The sequence below is a fragment of the Prunus avium genome, chromosome 2 (assembly GCF_965620075.1).
Source record: "Prunus avium chromosome 2, drPruAviu1.hap1.1, whole genome shotgun sequence".
Lineage (NCBI taxonomy): Eukaryota > Viridiplantae > Streptophyta > Magnoliopsida > Rosales > Rosaceae > Prunus > Prunus avium.
In genome coordinates, this window is record NC_142285.1 from 22,441,970 (window position 1) to 22,460,865 (window position 18,896).

The 18,896-nt window shown below is 37.4% G+C and overlaps 1 protein-coding gene across 1 annotated transcript; it reads right to left on the reverse strand.

Moving 5' to 3' along the window:
- Positions 1–580: 580 nt before the first annotated feature.
- Positions 581–13,833, reverse strand: LOC110774330 (uncharacterized). Its single transcript, XM_021978861.2, has 18 exons — positions 13,526–13,833; positions 12,316–12,902; positions 11,833–12,076; positions 10,924–11,195; positions 9,866–10,036; positions 8,955–9,737; positions 8,721–8,815; positions 7,570–7,632; positions 7,331–7,419; positions 7,155–7,220; positions 6,031–6,591; positions 5,717–5,791; positions 5,448–5,518; positions 5,273–5,330; positions 4,776–5,013; positions 3,077–4,432; positions 1,190–2,911; positions 581–1,067 (listed from the first exon to the last, which is right to left on the reverse strand). The coding sequence occupies exons 2-16, from the start codon at positions 12,735–12,737 to the stop codon at positions 3,744–3,746; spliced, it is 3,897 nt and encodes a 1,298-aa protein (XP_021834553.1). The 5' UTR covers positions 12,738–12,902; positions 13,526–13,833; the 3' UTR covers positions 581–1,067; positions 1,190–2,911; positions 3,077–3,743.
- Positions 13,834–18,896: the final 5,063 nt, after the last annotated feature.

Sequence of the window (18,896 nt, forward strand, 5' to 3'; positions counted from 1 at the left end):
CGTGTACATCGTACTTGGATTTCGTGACACCATTGAAGCACCGAAGAAACCATTCACTTCAGCTTTTTGCAGGAGAAACTAAAATTAAACTGTAGCAGTACCATATTTCAAGTTTGTCATCCCTCCAGCAGAGGGTCGTTCCAGTTCCGTCAGCATTACTAAGTTTATATTGGGCAAGTGTGGTAGGATGGATCTGGATGACTAGGGCACTGTCATATTATTGATGAAGATGTAAGCTTGGCTTTTGTTGTATACTCGTAATTCCAGGTTGACAAAAATCAGTTTTATGTACATATGCTTTGGGTAAATTGACTGAAGCAATCTTTTGTTCCTTGAGGGGGAGCTTCTGGATTTGCTGCCTTGAGGATGAAGTAAAATGCAGTCAAGATGCATAAATGATGAAATCTGGATATTTTTGACATCTCTGCTAATTCTTTAATTTATTCATGGGTTCATCTGCTCAAATTTTTTTATTGTCCGTAGGGTGCTATGTTTCGGATGGCGTAGGGGTTTGGATAGATCCTTTCAGATATCACTAAGAAATCAAATTGTAGAGAGGCTAGAAGATTGTCACTTTGCCTTTGATCCACTATAAAACTGTGGAGAAGCAAAATCTTTATAAATTTAAACTGGTTCTCTTTTCATTTTACAATACATTCCATGAAAATCCAAGTATCAACCAATCTGCTGGAGGCAGCCAATTTAAGAACACGAAAAATGTATAGTGTACTGCTAGAGGCAGCCAACCTAAAACCGTGAAGAAATTCCACATCCAATGAAGCAATCTTTTAATGGAATGAGAAACAATCTGAGATCTAAAAAGCTAACGAAAACAAAAGAATATTTTCTGATTATCCACATGAAACCAAAAAAAGAAGTCAAGATACTAATCAACATGTACATGTAACATGATCCTTAGACGACCTAGTCCTAGATAATGATACGAGATATAACTACCAAATCTTGTTTTCAAGGAAATCTACTGTCCCACCATTGAATGTTCTTCCAAGCATATTAAGCGTTTGGAGCAAGGGTCAAGCACGAGGGACTGCTGCCAACAAATTATACTGCACGAATTTCTCATGGTTATTTCGGTCATCATACAGTAGGCAACCGCAGAAACCCACAAATATTTAATTACTAAATTAAAAATGACAATTAAACACAAAATAGGTATCAAAGAACATACCAGTGAAAGGAAACTGTGTTTGTCACTTTGTGAAGCTCCTCCATATCTTATTCATTCATTGGTGGTTTGCACACTTCATAACAAGTTTCAGATTCAGCAAGACATCTAAAAGCATGGAATTCCTGAAGTCCATGATGAAGATCTAGAAAAACTTACATGTTTGATATAAGGTACATACTTAAAGGTACATTCTCGGAACTATTATTCGGGTCTATCATTTTATCTTGTGAGCAAAGTCACAAAAAGCATATTGCAACTTTTTTATGATGTGCTACCCGGTTGAAAGCACAACACAAATATCCAGGTGGAAGCAAATTCAAGCCCATCGAAGCTGGGTTCCAGCTCTGACACACCCTTTACAAATCCTATTTTGAGAACGCAGGAAGATGGATCATCACTTACGCATTTAAATGCACAAAGAATGAAAAAACTGTTCTTCGGGTTCTATTCACTTACCTTTCATCCTTGACTAACACTCTCTCATCACTTCTTTTATTAAAACCCTACAATCCATATTTATCCCATCCCTAACTCTAGAAGCCAACATCATCTTACCCAGTTGCTGCACCAGAAAACTCGTGGACCTCCCCTCATGCTAAGTTTTAAGCCATTAAAACTTCTGGAAACATTTTCCATTTTACAACTTGCTACGCGTAGTCCTTAAAACTACTCAGAATATGAATCTTACACTCTAACACTCCCACAGAACTTCAGAGCTCTCCTACATCAATCATCACACTACATACCTACCTCAGGTTTGCACAAAACAGTCATAGTTCACCTACAGCCATATAACGCAAAGCATAATTTGCATTTAAACCACCATTTCAGACTCCCACTGCAAGTACTTAAATCAGTAAAACCTCTCTTGTTATCTCCAAACGCATAGCACTATAGTATCTATGGCGAAAAAAGAATCAGAAAACTAAATCCAAAGTACATGACATTGCATATAGACAATATGTAGTTTAAAGACTTAAAAAGAACAAGAAAATATATTGGAGGGCATACAAGATGTCCAGAACAAAAAGTTGACCTTCAGAGAAAAGACAGGAGCAACAAGGAAGGAGGGGAGGACGACATCAGTCAGTGACCTAGGTTTGCATGTTTTGCCTACTTTTCTGGCAGAATTGTCAAACTGGATGAATTCAAAATTATTAGAAAAGGTAAGGGTAATCACAGGGATCAAAGAAAATCTTAAGTGTAAAGTGCAGGGCCGGAAAAAATGCAATCAAGCCTCTATATGGATTTATAAGCAAATATTGTTTCAACTTTTAAGGAAGGAATGACAAAGACAGTTCAGGAAAGGAAAGAATAATCATAGAACAATGCAAAGAGAAACAATTTCCAATGTAATAAACGCAAGAAGAACAATGGTTTCTCACTATTGAATGAATCTACTTTTATTTAAATAGATTAATAATTCTATAAACAAGCTAATGAGTAATGATCCTCAACAGGAAGTGAATAATCAAAGTATCATAACCATAAAATAAAAACAAAACTAGTCATGCAAATAAGAAAGAATATATAGTAGGAGCCCCAGAACAATTCCAACTTCCTGATCTGTATAACTATTCCAACCAGGTTATAGGGCAAGGAGAGTAAGCATATTCCGTAGCTATTACACAACACCTGCTTAGCATCTTACAGTAAAAATGAAGAACCTGGCACAAAAACTTGCGATCTATATTCAGGACGAGCATCTCCCAAAAATCCGACCTGCAACAGCAGAGCACAAAAAAGAAGTTCAGTAAAGAAACCACCAAAAGCTAATGAAACAAATTATTAAAAAAGATGTGATCAAGTTTGAAGTGGATGTTCGTAGAATCAAGTTTCTAAACAGAATGAAATAGTCACGAAATTACATAATTAGAACCCTCTTACCTATAAATGCAGAGGTCTTGACTGTAACAGCTCCCGAAACAGAAATAAACCAGAAAAACTTCCCATTTTCTAGTAGCAAAACAAATACCAAGTAACGTTAAGCCCAAGAGCAAAAGTTGTTAGGAGATAAGCTCATAAACAACTTGACAGCAACAATAAACAACTTGACAACAACAATCAAGACTCCCTATCAGGTGTAGACCCACTCTAGTTAACCAAATAGATAACCCACTCGTCAAACACACTGACACAAAACATACTCATTAGTGCACATCTGCAGAATAACTGTGACACAGAGTATCTCAAAGTCATTTAAAATTGGAAGGAAAGTAGCTATCACCTCAGTAAGCACTTAAATATATTCTTAATAGAAGAAGTCATAAATGCTAGAGAAAACAGAAATGAAAGAAACAAACTACGGTTCAAAAGAAAACTGTTATTTGTTATGACAGGAGAATTTATCAGCATGACATAAACAATTGGGATTTGTTTTTGTTTTCCTTTTTTTTATATAACTTCTTTAGATAAGTATACAAAAAAATGGCCATAATTACATGTGCCTGTTTGCCAGAGCCATAACTTATATTAGCAGGTTGCCCTCTGACAATAACACCATCAATCTTGTCTAAATGTCAAACAATCCAAGGAAATATACAGTGTGCTGTTCTCACAGAAGCATATTTAAATCCGAGAGGTCATCCATAGGTATGTCAAGCCCCTCCGCGATATGGTCTTGCAAACCATCCTCATCAAAGTTCAACCAAGTACTCAGATCTTGATTCCCATCGAGGTCATTGTCTACTCCTAGTTCTATGGGGTCTAATTCATTCAACTGCAAGTTTGCACTATCTATCTGTTTCTTGGTCTCTGTAGGACCCTCATGATTGTCATTATAGCGTACTGGCCCAACCTCTCGTTTTCTGTTATTACTATTGCCAACAACTTCAATAAAACCACTAGCTGAAGCGACATTGCTAACCAACCCATTTCCTGAAGTTGAGAGCTGAGCTGTCTTCTGCTTGGGCTTTGTTTTCGTTTTACGTTCACCCTTACTGTTACCCAATGATTGGCGGCCAGCTTTGGCAACAGAATTTCTGGCTGATACATCTTTGTCCCTTTCTCTCTCACTTCTTTTCCCTTTTGCTCGGCCCAGCATAGTACCAGGATTTGATGCAGCTTTCAAGGAAGGACTGCCAACATCATCTAGCAGAACTTCCTTCTTTTTCCCTCTGTAAAATAATGGTCCATTTTTAGCAAAGTCCTTCGTAGAGCGATGGGTAAGACTTCCAAAAGTACCATCAGAATCTCTGCCATACTTGTTAAGATGATCATGCTGCTCCGCCCAATTGGAAGAACCTGTGAGCCAAAAAAAAAAGGCATTTACTGAAACCAGGTCACCCTAGATTAAGTTTCTGTGAAAAAATATCTTTAAATAATTAGGGACATTTGGAAAAAAAAATCCACATCATGGGAAAGCAGAAAACCAGTGCATAGGTTTTGTCTGATAGAAGAAAACCAGTGCATAGGTTTTGTCTGATATATATGCCTTTGACTGAACACCTGCTTTCAATATCTTGCAAAATATGCATATTGTAGCACATAAATTTCCTAATGTACACACACAAACACAGAGTAAAGTATGCTAAAACTACAAATACATTCATCAAAAGCACAAAAATATAAATAATTAAAGGCCAACCTGACACCACGGGCTCTTGGTGAGAGTTTTGATTTTCAGGTGGCAAACTTAAGCCATTGCATTTCATGGGTTCCACATTGCCTCCGTGAAGCGGTGCAGCGAAAATGACATCTCGAAGTGCAGGCTCATTAAAGCAACTTATTCCATTTTCTTCATATTTGCGACATCTAGCAAGAGTCCTCTTCATATAAGCAACAGCAACATGTTTGGGAACCTTAGCAATCTTATATCGAGTGGCCTACAGAAACCAGAAAATGGGACCTTTTATTGTCTCCGTAACACTTCATATGCTACAATTAAAATTCAGCAAAATGTGCATATTGAGGCATTTTAAATTAATATATATAATTTGTGGGTAATTCAATCAAGATGTAAGTAATAGATTTGGGAACATGCAAGTTTGAATTCCATCCCATATGATACACTGTAATACATGACAGATAGCTTCTAATATTGGAGGAATAAACAGTGGGAAAATAAGCAATTGCAAAAAGTACCAGAAGCTTTCTGTAAGCCGACTCGACAAGCTGGTCCATGGCAACCTGGTCACGCCGCCTGCAATTCAACAACATAAGATTGAACTTCCACAGAATCTAAGAATTGATATTGTGTTGATGTTCCGAATGAAAAATGTTATACTACAAACTTCCAAAACACATTTGAATATCCTACCGTCTTTCAATGTCCATGCTTTCTTCAATTGCTTTAATAAATTTGTTCAACTGCTTCTTCTTCCCATCAACCTACAGTGTCCGAAGAATCAGAAAAATCAAACTATGAGACAAAAATAGGAAAAGATGTAGAAATGACTCAGAATTTACCAATTGCAAGATAATAATTGTGTAAACAAAGTATTGAGAAGAAATAACTCTGTACAAGTTCAGTTTAACAATGCGGAAACTCAATTATGTTCATACAAAGTGAAATCTAAGGACCGTAACCTGTTGGTGAAGTAGCTTCTGTAGTCCAACAATATCTTGATCAATTGCTTCATCATCTCCATCTGATAGATCAGGCTGAGACAAGGGAAACGGTAAGGGTGTTAGATTAATGTAAGAAAGGTGTTGAGAGAGGCAACTGAGAGAGCGAGAGAGCTGTCATTCAAAGTAGTTCCCCAGTTCCCAATTCTGCAGTGGAAGTCATGCAAATTTCTAGCAGAAAAAAGGACTGACCCAGAAAAACTGAGTAAAGTGAAACTATACGGTCGCAGAGCCAAGCAATTATACATCATCACTTAAATAAGTTAATAGCTTACCACTGTTTCTTGATATAGGCCAACACTTTGCAGCTCCAACAAGAGTCTATCCTCCAGAGACATCTGCTCATATGGGCAACCATTTTCAGAAAACGCAGGGAACAGCCCACTCCCTGAATGCAATACTGCAAAATCTACTTTCGACAAATCATCTGCAAGTATTTGATTACAGATTCCTGTGGCATTAGCAAAGCCACTAGTCCCATTGCAGGGGAGACTGTCAACGGAACATTGATTGAGAGTCTGAGGACCCAAATTGGTTTCGTTTGCAAACTGAATCCCGACCCTGTTCCTTGGCTCAACATTAGTGGAAGAAACATCTCTGTTATATTGTAAAGACATAGTTCTCCAGTCAATGTCTTTTTCAAAATCTTCAATTTCATCTTCCATGATTAGAGCTGACAATACTCTTTGGTACAGTGGAGGCACTTTCTTCATTCCTTCGGAGTCTAATCTTCCACGTGATATACCTCCATTTTGAATATGGTCTTGCAAGTTCCTCTCTTTTGATCCAGAAGCAAGAGTCTTGGACGCAAAATTTTCTTCATGCACAATATCACCCTGAGAAAACAAGATAACTTCATAAGTAACAAGATGTCTGGCATCCTACTCAGCAGGATGTTTGTCTTCATCAGGAACACCTAATAGTAAAGTAGAAGTTAAGCACCATGAGCTGATTAGAATAATTTTAAATATCAGCAAGATTCAACCCATAGAATGTCTTCGGTTTTTTTTTCCTTTAGATGACAAGTTGAATTGATGTATGTCCTTGCAAGCAAACTATCATTTTCAAAATTCATACCACCACTCATCTAATCATTCTTTATGTGTTACTAACCTAACTGCAGGATACTGCACGCAAAGTTTGGTAACATAGGAGTTGGAAAATGTGTTATTAAACATTTGAAAACCATTATGAATGCATAAAAGCATAGCATAAATACACGTCTGGAGTGGCACACTTTGGGATGAGATAAAAGGGTCAAAATTCAAGTATTCCATCAAATTAAATATGACACTGGATTAAAAACTACCAAGATTAAGGAGTAAAGAAGATGGAAGAGAGTGCAAAATTAGAAATCATATCATGCTATCAAAAAACATAATTGGCTATTAGACATTACCGAAACATTACTTCCATTGCCAAACATCAGAGATATGCATTCATCATTCTCCTCCATACATATGAGCTGATTCAAACGGAAACATAAAAATATAGAAAGATTTTGTCAGGGACCATATCAATCTAATAAAATAGATTTTTTTTTAGTGAGAAGTAGTTATAAATTTTAGCAACTACCTGCTCCTTCAAGTAAGATGCCTCCTCTAAACTGACAGGACCAAAGATTGGTTCCATTTTCTTCCAAAATGAACTAGAACAAGCAAAATCTACAAAACCAACCAAACAGTACCATGGTGAAAAATATGTATATGAAAATAACACATTCATAATAATGCAAATATGCGTTCATATAATACATAAAGTATATATTGCTAAATGAAGGAGAAAAAAAAACAATATTGGTCTTAGAAACATACTTCTGGAATTACAAGCAAAAGCTGCAGCTGCTAAAAGTTCTTCACGGTCATCACCCGATTCACCTGAAACATGAAATGCAATAGCATATCATTGCAACCCAGTAATTTCAAAGAGCCAAACCCTGATATGCAGTATGCATTTTAGTCTATTTTCTATAGGAAAAAATCTGAAGAAATGAAAACAATATATCTCAGTCACCATAGAAGATTCGAAATCATATAATGGAAATCAGGTTTCTCATCATTGACTGAGTTTACACATGCATACCAATGAAAGTTAATTCTTTTTGGCAGATGACATAAAAATATACAGGAATGTATTTAACCAAATACCCAAACCCTAATACTATTTGATGTCTGAGAAATTTAGAAGAGAATAACTTTTATTACTGGCATGCGATGAAGACCAAAACTTATCAAATCTTGCAAAATTCTTTAAAGAACACATCCAGGCAGAGTTTTTGCAAGTTCTGATATCTAGGAAGCCCAAACATCCTAAAACAAGAGTCATAATTCTAAATTTTAGTTTGCACTCCCAAAAATAACCTCTAAGTATAATAATTTCTTTTAGCAACCTTTTGGTATCATTAGAGCAGCTCCAGCGAGGAGCTGGGACACGGGCTAGGGGGGGAAAAAAGAAAAAATGGTGTTCCAGCGGTGAGCCCAGGCCCGGGCAAGGTGCGGGTCCCAGCAAGTCGGGCTGGCCCGAAGGCCAGTTCAGCCTGAGGTCCAAAACGAGGGCTGCTGACGTCAGCAACAATTTTTTTTAAAAAAAAATCGGAAAAAATCGAAAACAAAACAAAAAAATTCAGATTTTTAAAAAATAAATACTTAGTCATATTTTTCACTTCCCACACCAAAAATCTTATCCGAAAATATTCTCCAAATTAATTATTGAGGTAAAAAAATTTATAAAAAAACAAAAAAATGAATAGTAATTGCCCTTAGCCATGGCAACGGGTGGAAACACAAAATATACTATTTGCAAGGGCAACCACTATTCACATGAATAGTGGCTGCCCTAGCCCCCCCCCCCCCCCCCCCCTCCCTTGCCATGGCAAGGGGCAAATGGGTGGAGTTGCTCTTACAATTAACACATAGCAAAAACACCTAATCCAAACATACCAATGAATGAAAAACTGGTACAGTACCTGCAAAATCAGGAGAACCGTTGGTTGATATATGCCCTGGACAAGCAAAGGCCTTCCGATCTGACAGCTTCTTCAGAGGAGGGCGTCCTGACTTACTGAAACAAGAAAAAACAACAAAGCTTAGATATAACGATGACGAAATCTGGTTTAACAGGAAAATGAAAACAAAAGATTGAAATAGAGATTGGTTGACACTGAAACAGAACATTAATAAATAAATAAATGAGTTAACACCTTCCATTCCTCTCAGAACCAGGCCTCATACTTTTAAGTGGCTTTGCGGAGGCTGGAGTCTCCAATTTTTCCCTAGTAGCTACGGTGCTAGCCCTAGAAACGGATGAACCCCTACCACTCCTTCCCTGTCTCCGCACACCAACTCCAATTTCCTCTTTATTGAGCAGTTTATTCTTCTTTGTAGGCAATAGGGAAGAACCAGTATTCTGTACAGCAGTCGCAGCTCTATCATCTACTTCACCACCACCTGGTCCTTTCTCTTTCAATCTACTTTCACGGTTTTCACCAGCACCAGATTCTTCACTTTCGGATAATCTGGCAGGAGATGAAACAATTTCTTGTTTAACTCTAATTTGGTGGGCACAATTTGAAACACTCTTTTGAAGCAGCCCATTGGTTCCAAAAGAATTTAACCTAGCGCCAGCATCAGAAGGGGAATAGCCTTCTGAGGGTATCTGCAGTTCATCATGGTTTGACACAGGAGACACTAGATTTGATCTTCTGGTTCGAGAGATTTTTTGTGGTCTCTGACCAACCCATTGAGCCATGGGGGGTGAGGCTGATCCTGTGGGCATAGGACGCTTGCGATTGATAGCCCCACTTATGGAATGATTTTTGTTTACAGTTGCAGGTTGTTCCCATCCCTCAGGTGTTCCAGATGTACGAGGAAAACTAGGAGATGAGTTGCTTGCTGTGATAGGGCCATTTCTTGGTGCCCTTGAAGCCTTTCCTTTTGTCACTGGAGTAGGACTGGGTATTTGACTATCCTCACGAACATTTAATCTGAACAGAGTGATTACAAGATAAGACATTTAGCAAGTTGGTATAAAATACTATGATAACAAATCAGTCAAAGAAATCTTTAATGCAGCTACAAGAAACTCTTTTATGAGCAAAATATGAGTACTTACTTATTGTTTCCCTTTGATCCAAGTCGCTCCTTACTCAACCCAGCCATTAAATCCCTTGAAAGAGAGACCTTGTCCGGCTCATTCTTGAGCACAACACGGGCATTAGCATTGGCAGACAAGGAATTAGAGTCTAACTTGTTAATGCCATTACCACCATTAAATGACCCTGATCTGTAAGAGTTGAGAAGTTTCACATATTAGTTATAGCAAGCAGCAAAAAAGACTAATAATGGGCACAACCAACTAAACTATTATTGCAAGAAAGCAAGACAAGTTTGGAGGAAAATGGATGAGTAGGAATCATCTAATGATGATGACCCAGAAAATCTTCCCTAAAGAAGAAAATGAAAATTTTAAAAAACAACACATGCGCACAAAGTTCAATGATTATAACAACTTTGGTTAACAAATGACACAACACATGATTTCGTCTTTCACTTCTTAGGGCTTTACACATTGAAGAGGAGACCCCTTCACAAAATTGTTCGGAAATATGTGGGACAATGGAGTAATATAATCACACATGTAATTAAATTGTCTTGGAAGACCCACAAATATTTATTCCCAAGTTAAAATGTAACTCCCTTAACACTCAAATCTCCAAATGCCTTAATTTGAATAGCATCAACCTCCCACAACTAAAGCTGAGCTTGAACTCTCTCACAATTGTACCAAACTAAGCTCAACAGGCCTTAGTTTGGCAAGCTTAAACTGTTTAAAGCCCTGCCCTAAGAAAGATTTGCATTGCAAAAAAGATGACAAAATCAAGAAATTCACATTTCTGAATCGCAACAATTATTCTTCTATTCAATTTTACACTTTACAGGTCAAAAAAGGATTATAATGAGAAAAAAGAACATCAAAGCCAGTTTTGTAGTATCAAACTATTCAACAACAAAACATAATGCCGGGACAGAAATCTACAAGGCTGCAAGTTTAAATAATGAAAATTAGTTTGTAACACTACATTAATTTCATGGTTCTACAAAGTTGTCGTGGATACTTAAAATTACAACTCAATTTGATTAGAGTATTTTTTTTAACATATAAGAAGTCACCTGAAACCTTGAGCATCACTAGCTTGGGGACCAGGCTCATCAGTAGGCTTATGATGCAAGTTTCGTTTTAGCTCTGCATCACCATCCATGGGTCTGCAAAATACAGTGCCTACAGAACGCTTCCTTTTCATCTTCTTATCCCATGCTTCCCCTCCAGCAGGCAGTCTGCGAATCTTTTCCTCAACAACATCAGAGCCTTCACCTCTAAGCATATCCCTATCTTTTCCCATGACCACAGGCTGCCTTGTGAGCATATTACTTCTGCCTTCAGCCTGAAAGAATAAAGTTAACCACACAAATTATATGTTATTCAGTAACACAAGTAACTTGATGTGAAATTCTGATAGAATCAGCAAGTAGGGATTTTAAAGTTGGGATGATAATGCTAAATCTGAAAGGTCAGTACTACTCTGTCTGAGAAATTTAGTAAATCTTTGGCACCAGTTACATTTATAGTTTCCTTTCAGTCTTTTGTTGTTTCATATGCCACTACCTATGTTAGCCTTGTGATTTTGATCTGATTTCTCTTCCCAGGTTGTATTTCCTTTCTCTTTTGTAAGACTAACATTTCTTATTAAAAAACCACAAAGATATCGAAATTTGATCATTGATCTTTATTGCACAAACTACAGATTTGAATACTAACAACAGATGAAAATGTGTCTGTGGGTTCATTTCTTTGCATGTGCACATACACACATAAGTGTGTATGTACATCCATGTTTGTATGCAACTGTTTATAGTGTTAATGCACACAGATATGTATGCATGCATGCAATCTAGTAATCAAATTCTTACCACACAGGATACTAAAAAACTTACTTGTATGCAATCAAACCACAAGGTTTAATCTAATAATCCAAAATTTATATAGATAAGAAGACAATTCAAAAGTTACTGTATACAAACCCTTATTTCTGTGACCGATGAGCGAACACGTCTATTCATCACGACGGTCTTAGTCCTGTCTTCCAGCCTTTGATTCATAAGATCTGAAGAGTTTCGATTCATCTGAGCTCCCATCTTCGGCAAGTTTGACCCACCTGATCTTTCGTTTGTTATAAACTCATTCCTTTGCTGCTTCTTTAAGTTTAAAGCTTCACAGTACCTGTTCAATTTGTCTATAGATTCATCCAACCGTTTTGCTCTAACCCTGATCAAAAGTGTTGCAACATCAGTAGCGGGCTAACTTTTAGAATACGATATATATACACATTGACACAAACAACCAAAGGTATAGTATCCAGGGAAACATGTAGACACAAGTTAGAAAGTTCAATTATCTTTATTAGAAGTACAGATTTATTTTTGAACTTCATAAAAAACTTATAGCATTACTAAAGAGGATCTGAAGGCACAAATGAACAATATCAGAGGAGTCACTCAAATTACCTGGCCTTGTTTGAGGCATCTAGCACGCTGGCTTTGACCCACTTCAGTTCCTCTGTAGCCACTGGAGGGTGAGGCTTTAGATGAGCTGCTCCAAATGCATTGTCTTCTGCAGTTCCCCCAAAAGATACTCCCAGAACCCTCCTTAACTCACCTAACGAAGGACACTTCTGATCTGCCATTGTAATAGGATCTAACATCAAGCACTGAGGCAATGGAGGCAAATTCCCTGTCAAAGAAGCACTGCTCCTGGGCGTACTACCACCAGAACTAAACATCCGACTCTCACTACCCTCACGGAAGCTTCCAGACCTATCCAAACTGGCACCAGGGTAATTTCCCCTCAGCCCATTTGGGTAGGCCCCTGCAAAGGCCAACTCCTCTGGACTGGCAGAACTCATCTCAAATCTCACACTTCCCGCCATTACTCAGGCCCAAGGGAACCAGCTCATATCAACAAATAGCTTCTTCCTCAAAACCTAGTTTAACTTACTCAAGAAACAATCTCAAAAGCAGTGATCTACAAGTAACCCGATTTTGGACAAATCATATCCATAAATAAATGCCTATTTAAGGTTCTCTGACCATATCTACAATACACATGGAGCTAGAATTAGTACAAAACCAAAAACCATTCAAAATTTGTTCTTTAAATAAATTCATCAATAATTTATACTCAATAAAGTAAAAATAAAACACTAATCTTTATAGGAAACAATTATAATACAGTGGCGTGTAACTAAACAAATGGTACTAAAGTTTATGTAACTTCACTTTACGAAAACAGAACTGAGTTCAGATAATTCAAAACAGAGTTGACTAAAAACTTCCGTTCCCTCGTGTCCCAAAAGAAATGCAAACGACATCTAGATTCTAAATTATATATCTTCTGAGGTTCCTACATTTACTGAGCAACTCAACAACTACAATTATCCATATATTACTTTTTTTTATATGACTCAACTCCAAAATCAACCTTTATCACTATGAAAACCACATAAACAGCTCAAATTCAAACTAATTTGGAAAAAAAACTGAAAATCACAATATTCAGAAGAAAAACAAAATCAAACCCCCGCTATGCAACCTGATTCAAGCTACTAAAAACTAGGGTTTACCGAAATTGCACCAAATTGAACCCGAATTTCCCTGGCAAATACAAAATTCGGACCAAGAAAAGCTATACACAAATCGAAACGGAAGCGAGACGTACCGGCATTGACCGATCGAGCAAGAGATCGAATTGAAGGGAGGACAAAGTATCAGTGAATTCTAGGGATTTGGGTTTTGGGCATTGGAGGCTTGCAGCTGTCGTCGCGGAGATTCTGTGAGAGAGAAAGAGGGGGGAAAGAGGAATTGCTGAGGGTCCCACAGTAATTTAGGGGCTGACCTTTGACTGCCGAGTCCAGGAGAGGAGAGAGAGAGAGAGAGAGAGAGAGAGAGGAGAGAGGAGAAGACAGTGGGGCTAAAAATCAGGGCCTTTATCTGGATTTGGGTTTTGTTTGGGCAACCGCTGAATTGGACCGCTGCTCCCTCGGTCCCCTTAAATTTAGAGAGGGACGGCAAAAATTTCTTCTTATTTTTCACTTTTGTTTTTAATTATTTTCCTTCATAGGCAAAGCCATGAACATAATTCAATCATAGGCTCTCTCTTATTTTCTTTTATTTTCCTCTCATTGTACCTTTTCTATGCATATGTGGAGGTTGTGGATTGTGTAGGGTATGGGACAAAAATGATGTAATTGGAAAAAATAAAAAAGAGTTTTGGATTTGCAAAAAATGGACTTGGAGTTGACTTCGGAGTTTAATTCGTGATGTATGCATATCTAATTTGATGCAACACTATTAGAACACAGACATGTGTTCAGGTCAAACAAGGTACACAATGAAAACATAGCTCTAACCAAAAATTCTGTTTGTCTAAAAGAAAAGGAAGTTTTGAAAAAGTTCTTAATGGGGTAGGCATGGGTTAGGTTAGGTTGGGTCGGTTTTAATTCCAATATGATATATAGCAATTTATGATTTCTTGAATCCAAAATCTGCTCATTATTAGATCAACCCAACTCAATCCAAACTTTTTGTGATCGGATTTGGCGATTCGATCGGGTTAACTCAAAATTGTGCGTACTTTTAAGTTTTGGTTTCAACCCGTACATAACAATTTATTATGCTTTGAATCCAAGACTCACTCATTTTAGACCAACCCAACTCACTATAATTGAGTTGGTGGTTTAGTCAAGTTGACCTGAAACCCCTACTTCTTATCATGTGTCACCCCATTTTACTTTCTAATTTCCATCCATGCTATTTATTACTGAGGGAGTATTTATCATAAATCTATTGTCAATAAGTTGATGTGTCTTAGTTGGAGTACAATCATTCTATGGTACCACAAGAGTACCATACTCATATTTTCATTAGTAAATAACCAGTGACATATTTAAAAATTATATAAGCAAGCTTAGAAAATAAAACAACCACCAGAGTTGTTAGTGGAACTTTAAAACAAAAATTTAACTTTTAAGGAGAAATTCCATTTATTTCTCCATTATAAAAACAATAAGAGAGGAGTGTTGTATCACTACATTGGAGTGTCAATGATAACTTCATAATAAAAAGAGTAACAATATTATCACTCTTCATTTAGGTTTTGCATTCTAAAAATTATTGTGTCATCGTAGGCAGCAGCATACCCATTGTGGGCTAAGCGAGTCAATTGACCCACGTAATGCCAAAAACTACCATTGAAGCCGAGATTGTTGACTCCCTAAACCTAGAGGTGTCAAACGTGAAGACCAGCCCATTTAAAATCAGGCCATTGAATTATTCGAGACGGGCCATGTTGGCCTAACTCATTTATTAAAAGATTAAACCCACCCCCACCCAAAGCCAAGTCCATATTGAACCGAGCCGTGCCTAGCATGGCCCACCAAGAATCATGCTTAGGACGTGTCGTGTCTCATTTAAAAAGGCTGGACTCGTATCTTGCTGGGTCAACCCGACTCGTTTGACACCTCTACCCAAATCAGGGTGGTTGGAAAAGAACTTCAACCGCATGTTCGATGAATTTCCTAAGGAAGGTAGCAGAGCAGTGCTTGCCTTGTGTGCTTCCTTTTAAAAAACAAAAAGACATGGCCAAAACAACTCTGTTTTGACTAAGGTCACTTGTATTTTCTTGACTAGGTGAAAGAAAAAAAAAATGTCATTTTGGCTAGATGAAAGAAAAATGGTCATTACAGCCCAATACTCCCATCTGGATACATGGTTGGGTGAATTTTGCAATTCTTGGTTTCTTAAGTCTCGTTCCTTGCGAGGGCCATACTTGATATTTTTCTTTGTTTATGCAGAAAGACGGGTTAGTCCTTCGCTCATTTCTCGTACCAAGGAAGAAGAGTCTAGCTTCAAGCAATGGAACACAACTCAACCTGAACACAAAGGCAGAGTCGGACGATGAGTATTCTGCTGAGGTGAGCTGCCCCTTAGAGGTGCCCCAATTCATTTGCCCACTCGTGTGCCATTTTATTCATAATCGAAATAGCGATGTGTTCTCGAGCTTCCCTACCCATCCTCCGGTTGTCAGTTCGTCGAGGCCCAATAAGTGATTGAAAGACAAAGTTTTTGTGACCCCACTCTTGTTTCGAATTGGTTCCAACATTGGATGAATGCCACATAGTCGCAAGGAGGCAGAGCTTATTATAGAAGCAACACTTTAGACATCAAAACTCTGAAACGATGAGCCACGTCATTTTGGAAGCCATTGTGCAACACCATAAGCAATATAAGTTGAAATACACAAAAATAAAATCATAAAAATGGCAGGGGCCAATATTTCAGTTTTTGAATCACATGCCACTTCACAAACTTCCTATTTGTTTCGCTTTCTTTACCAACTCTATGACATAATTTTTTAAGAATATGCATCTCAATTCTAGAGGACCTTTACAACAACCTGCTTTTTAATTTTTAATTGAAACCAACAAGTCTAAAATAAACGAGTCCACAATGAGTATCGTGGACGTGACCATGCTACTGTGTAAATTGATATTTCATTTGTATCATTTTAAATTTCAAGTTGAAATAAACGAGTAGGGTAGATGTGGCCACGTTTACTTTGTAAATTGATATTTCATTTGTGTATGTGGCCACGTCCATTCGGCCATATACAAGCATATGTTTATGTGATTTTTAACATGTCATTGTTTATGCCACACACACAGTTATCATATGCAAGAAGAAACTCATTAAACTTGTTTACACACTCTGTTGTAGAAGAAGAAATTCATGTTTCTCCTCCTAATTTAAATGGGTCTTACTCCTCTCCTCCTTCTCCTCCACAAATTCACCTTGAGAAAACGATCCAATCCCTAGAAGTACTAATTTCTGCTTCTAGTTTGGGTGCGGAACCAATTCAAGGTGAGGGTGCGACTAAAGAAGAATTGGTAGGTGATCACCATATTCAAATTGATAATAATTACAATGCTATTTTGAGACTTGTTTTCACATGCAAATGAGCAACTAATGGTCGATGATGTTGCAGGTACGCATTCTAGGGGATTGAATAAGAGATGCAAGAGGATCTTGTCTGAGATAAAAGTAGGCCCAAGTCATCAATTGAAATCCAAAGTATGAGGACTTTACAAGCGTCCCAACAAAGATTGTGTATAGGAACAAGAGGCACAACAAAGATTGTTGAGTGTTTTTAATTTTTTTTTGCTGGCAGCCATCATGTGGTCGCACCTTGTACTTGCAAAATTTGGCTTTATTGATTTGCAATTCATGTGCTTGATCTAATTTGTTTGAATTTTGTTTTCTTACTAATATAATGATTTTACTTACATAAAAGTATTATTTATGTGCAACTTCATATCCCTTACTTACAAAATATTTAGGACTGGTTTCAAATGGGAGGTCCAAAACCTCATTCCATGATAATAATCTAGACCCCAATCCATATATTTCATAACTACTTCCTCAGAGCCTCCCTCTAAAGGTTTCTCTCAAATCTCCTTGCAACATACGATACATAGATCATATTTACAATTAAGATTGTTACAGCTTTCATGAAAATATAAAATAAGTTTTGTAATTATTGCAATACACTCGATGGTTTCTATAATCTGCCTTTTGCACCTTTAGCTCCGAGACATACAAATTTTGTATCTTAGCCTCTGTATTCATTTCAAAAACGTGTTCATCAGCAATCACTTTCAAGTATGGAAGCATGACATGAAACACTCAACTTGATCATTGAAAAGATTCAATTCCCAGGTCAAATAGGTTCTTTTGATCTCAAACATGGTATGTAATTGCACATTCCACAACAAAATGGTAAAGCATTAGAAATTTCACTCTCCGAAACCATAGGGTACACCTTACGTATGCAAGCTATACAAAATCCCTTTTGCTTATACCTTACGCACTAAACAATCTTGACTCTATTCTTTTTTTTGGTACTGATGGTACACTACATCCTTCCCAGGGGCGTAGACATAAGTACTTGTGACCTGAAGTTGGGATGGATATGAGATCTTTGCTTTTAAATGTGCCAAACTAACTCTTTTCAAATGCTTGTCAATAAGAACTTTAGGACCTTCCAATATATCGAAACCATTAATTCTGCAAAGTTGGGCCTCATAACTTATCTTGGTGATAAGACAAGGAAAGACAAGACTCCTATGTCCTTAAAACCCTTGACAGCTAAATCACAAATAAAATAAAATAAAATAAATCATTTTTTGTAAAGGGATTTTCATGCGTAATCAAACTATGGCTCACACTAGATAGGTAGAATGAAGTGAAACAAATTTTGTTTGAGTAGTAGGAGAAACCCATGATCGAACTAGCATAGCAATGGTATGGTTGAGGTCAGTTATACAATTATAAAGTATTCCCTCACCCTCAGGGGCGGAGCTAGAATTTTATATTTGAGGGGGCCAAAATGTTAAATACAAAAAGTTTAGTTGTATATTTTTTTTTGGCCTATTAAGTAAATTGTTGCCTACAAAAGCACTAAATTGAAATGAGTGGTTTTCTTTCATAAATGTTACTATTATATTCATATTGAAATACAATTTTGATAAGTATTGATTTGTGAGGGCACTTCCAGCAGTGAAACCCTTGCCATGGCAAGGGGGGGACTAGGGCAAGCACTATTCATATGAATAGTGCCTGCCCTTGCAAAAAGTAAAATGCACTTCCAGCAGTTGCCATGGCAAAGGACAAATGCTATTCACTTTTTTATTTTTTTAACAAATTTTTTTACCTAAACAATTAATTTGGACAATATTTTCGGATAAGATTTTGGGTTTCAAATTTCAAATTTTGGATTTTTTTTTTTTTTAATTTTGAATGTTTTTCGATTTTTTTTTTCATATTTTTCTTGCAGAAAAAATTTCTGCCGTTGGATTGAAGGACAAAAATGAATTTGACAGGCCAGAAGCCCCCACGTGGCACCAGCCCTCGGGCCAGCACTCAGGCTCCTCCTGCCTTCTGGCCAGCCCAGGCTCGTGGACCCCACGAATTGCCAGGGCCAGCCTTTGTTGCTGGAACTTGATTTTGGGCTCTTGCCCCCACCCAGCCCGAGC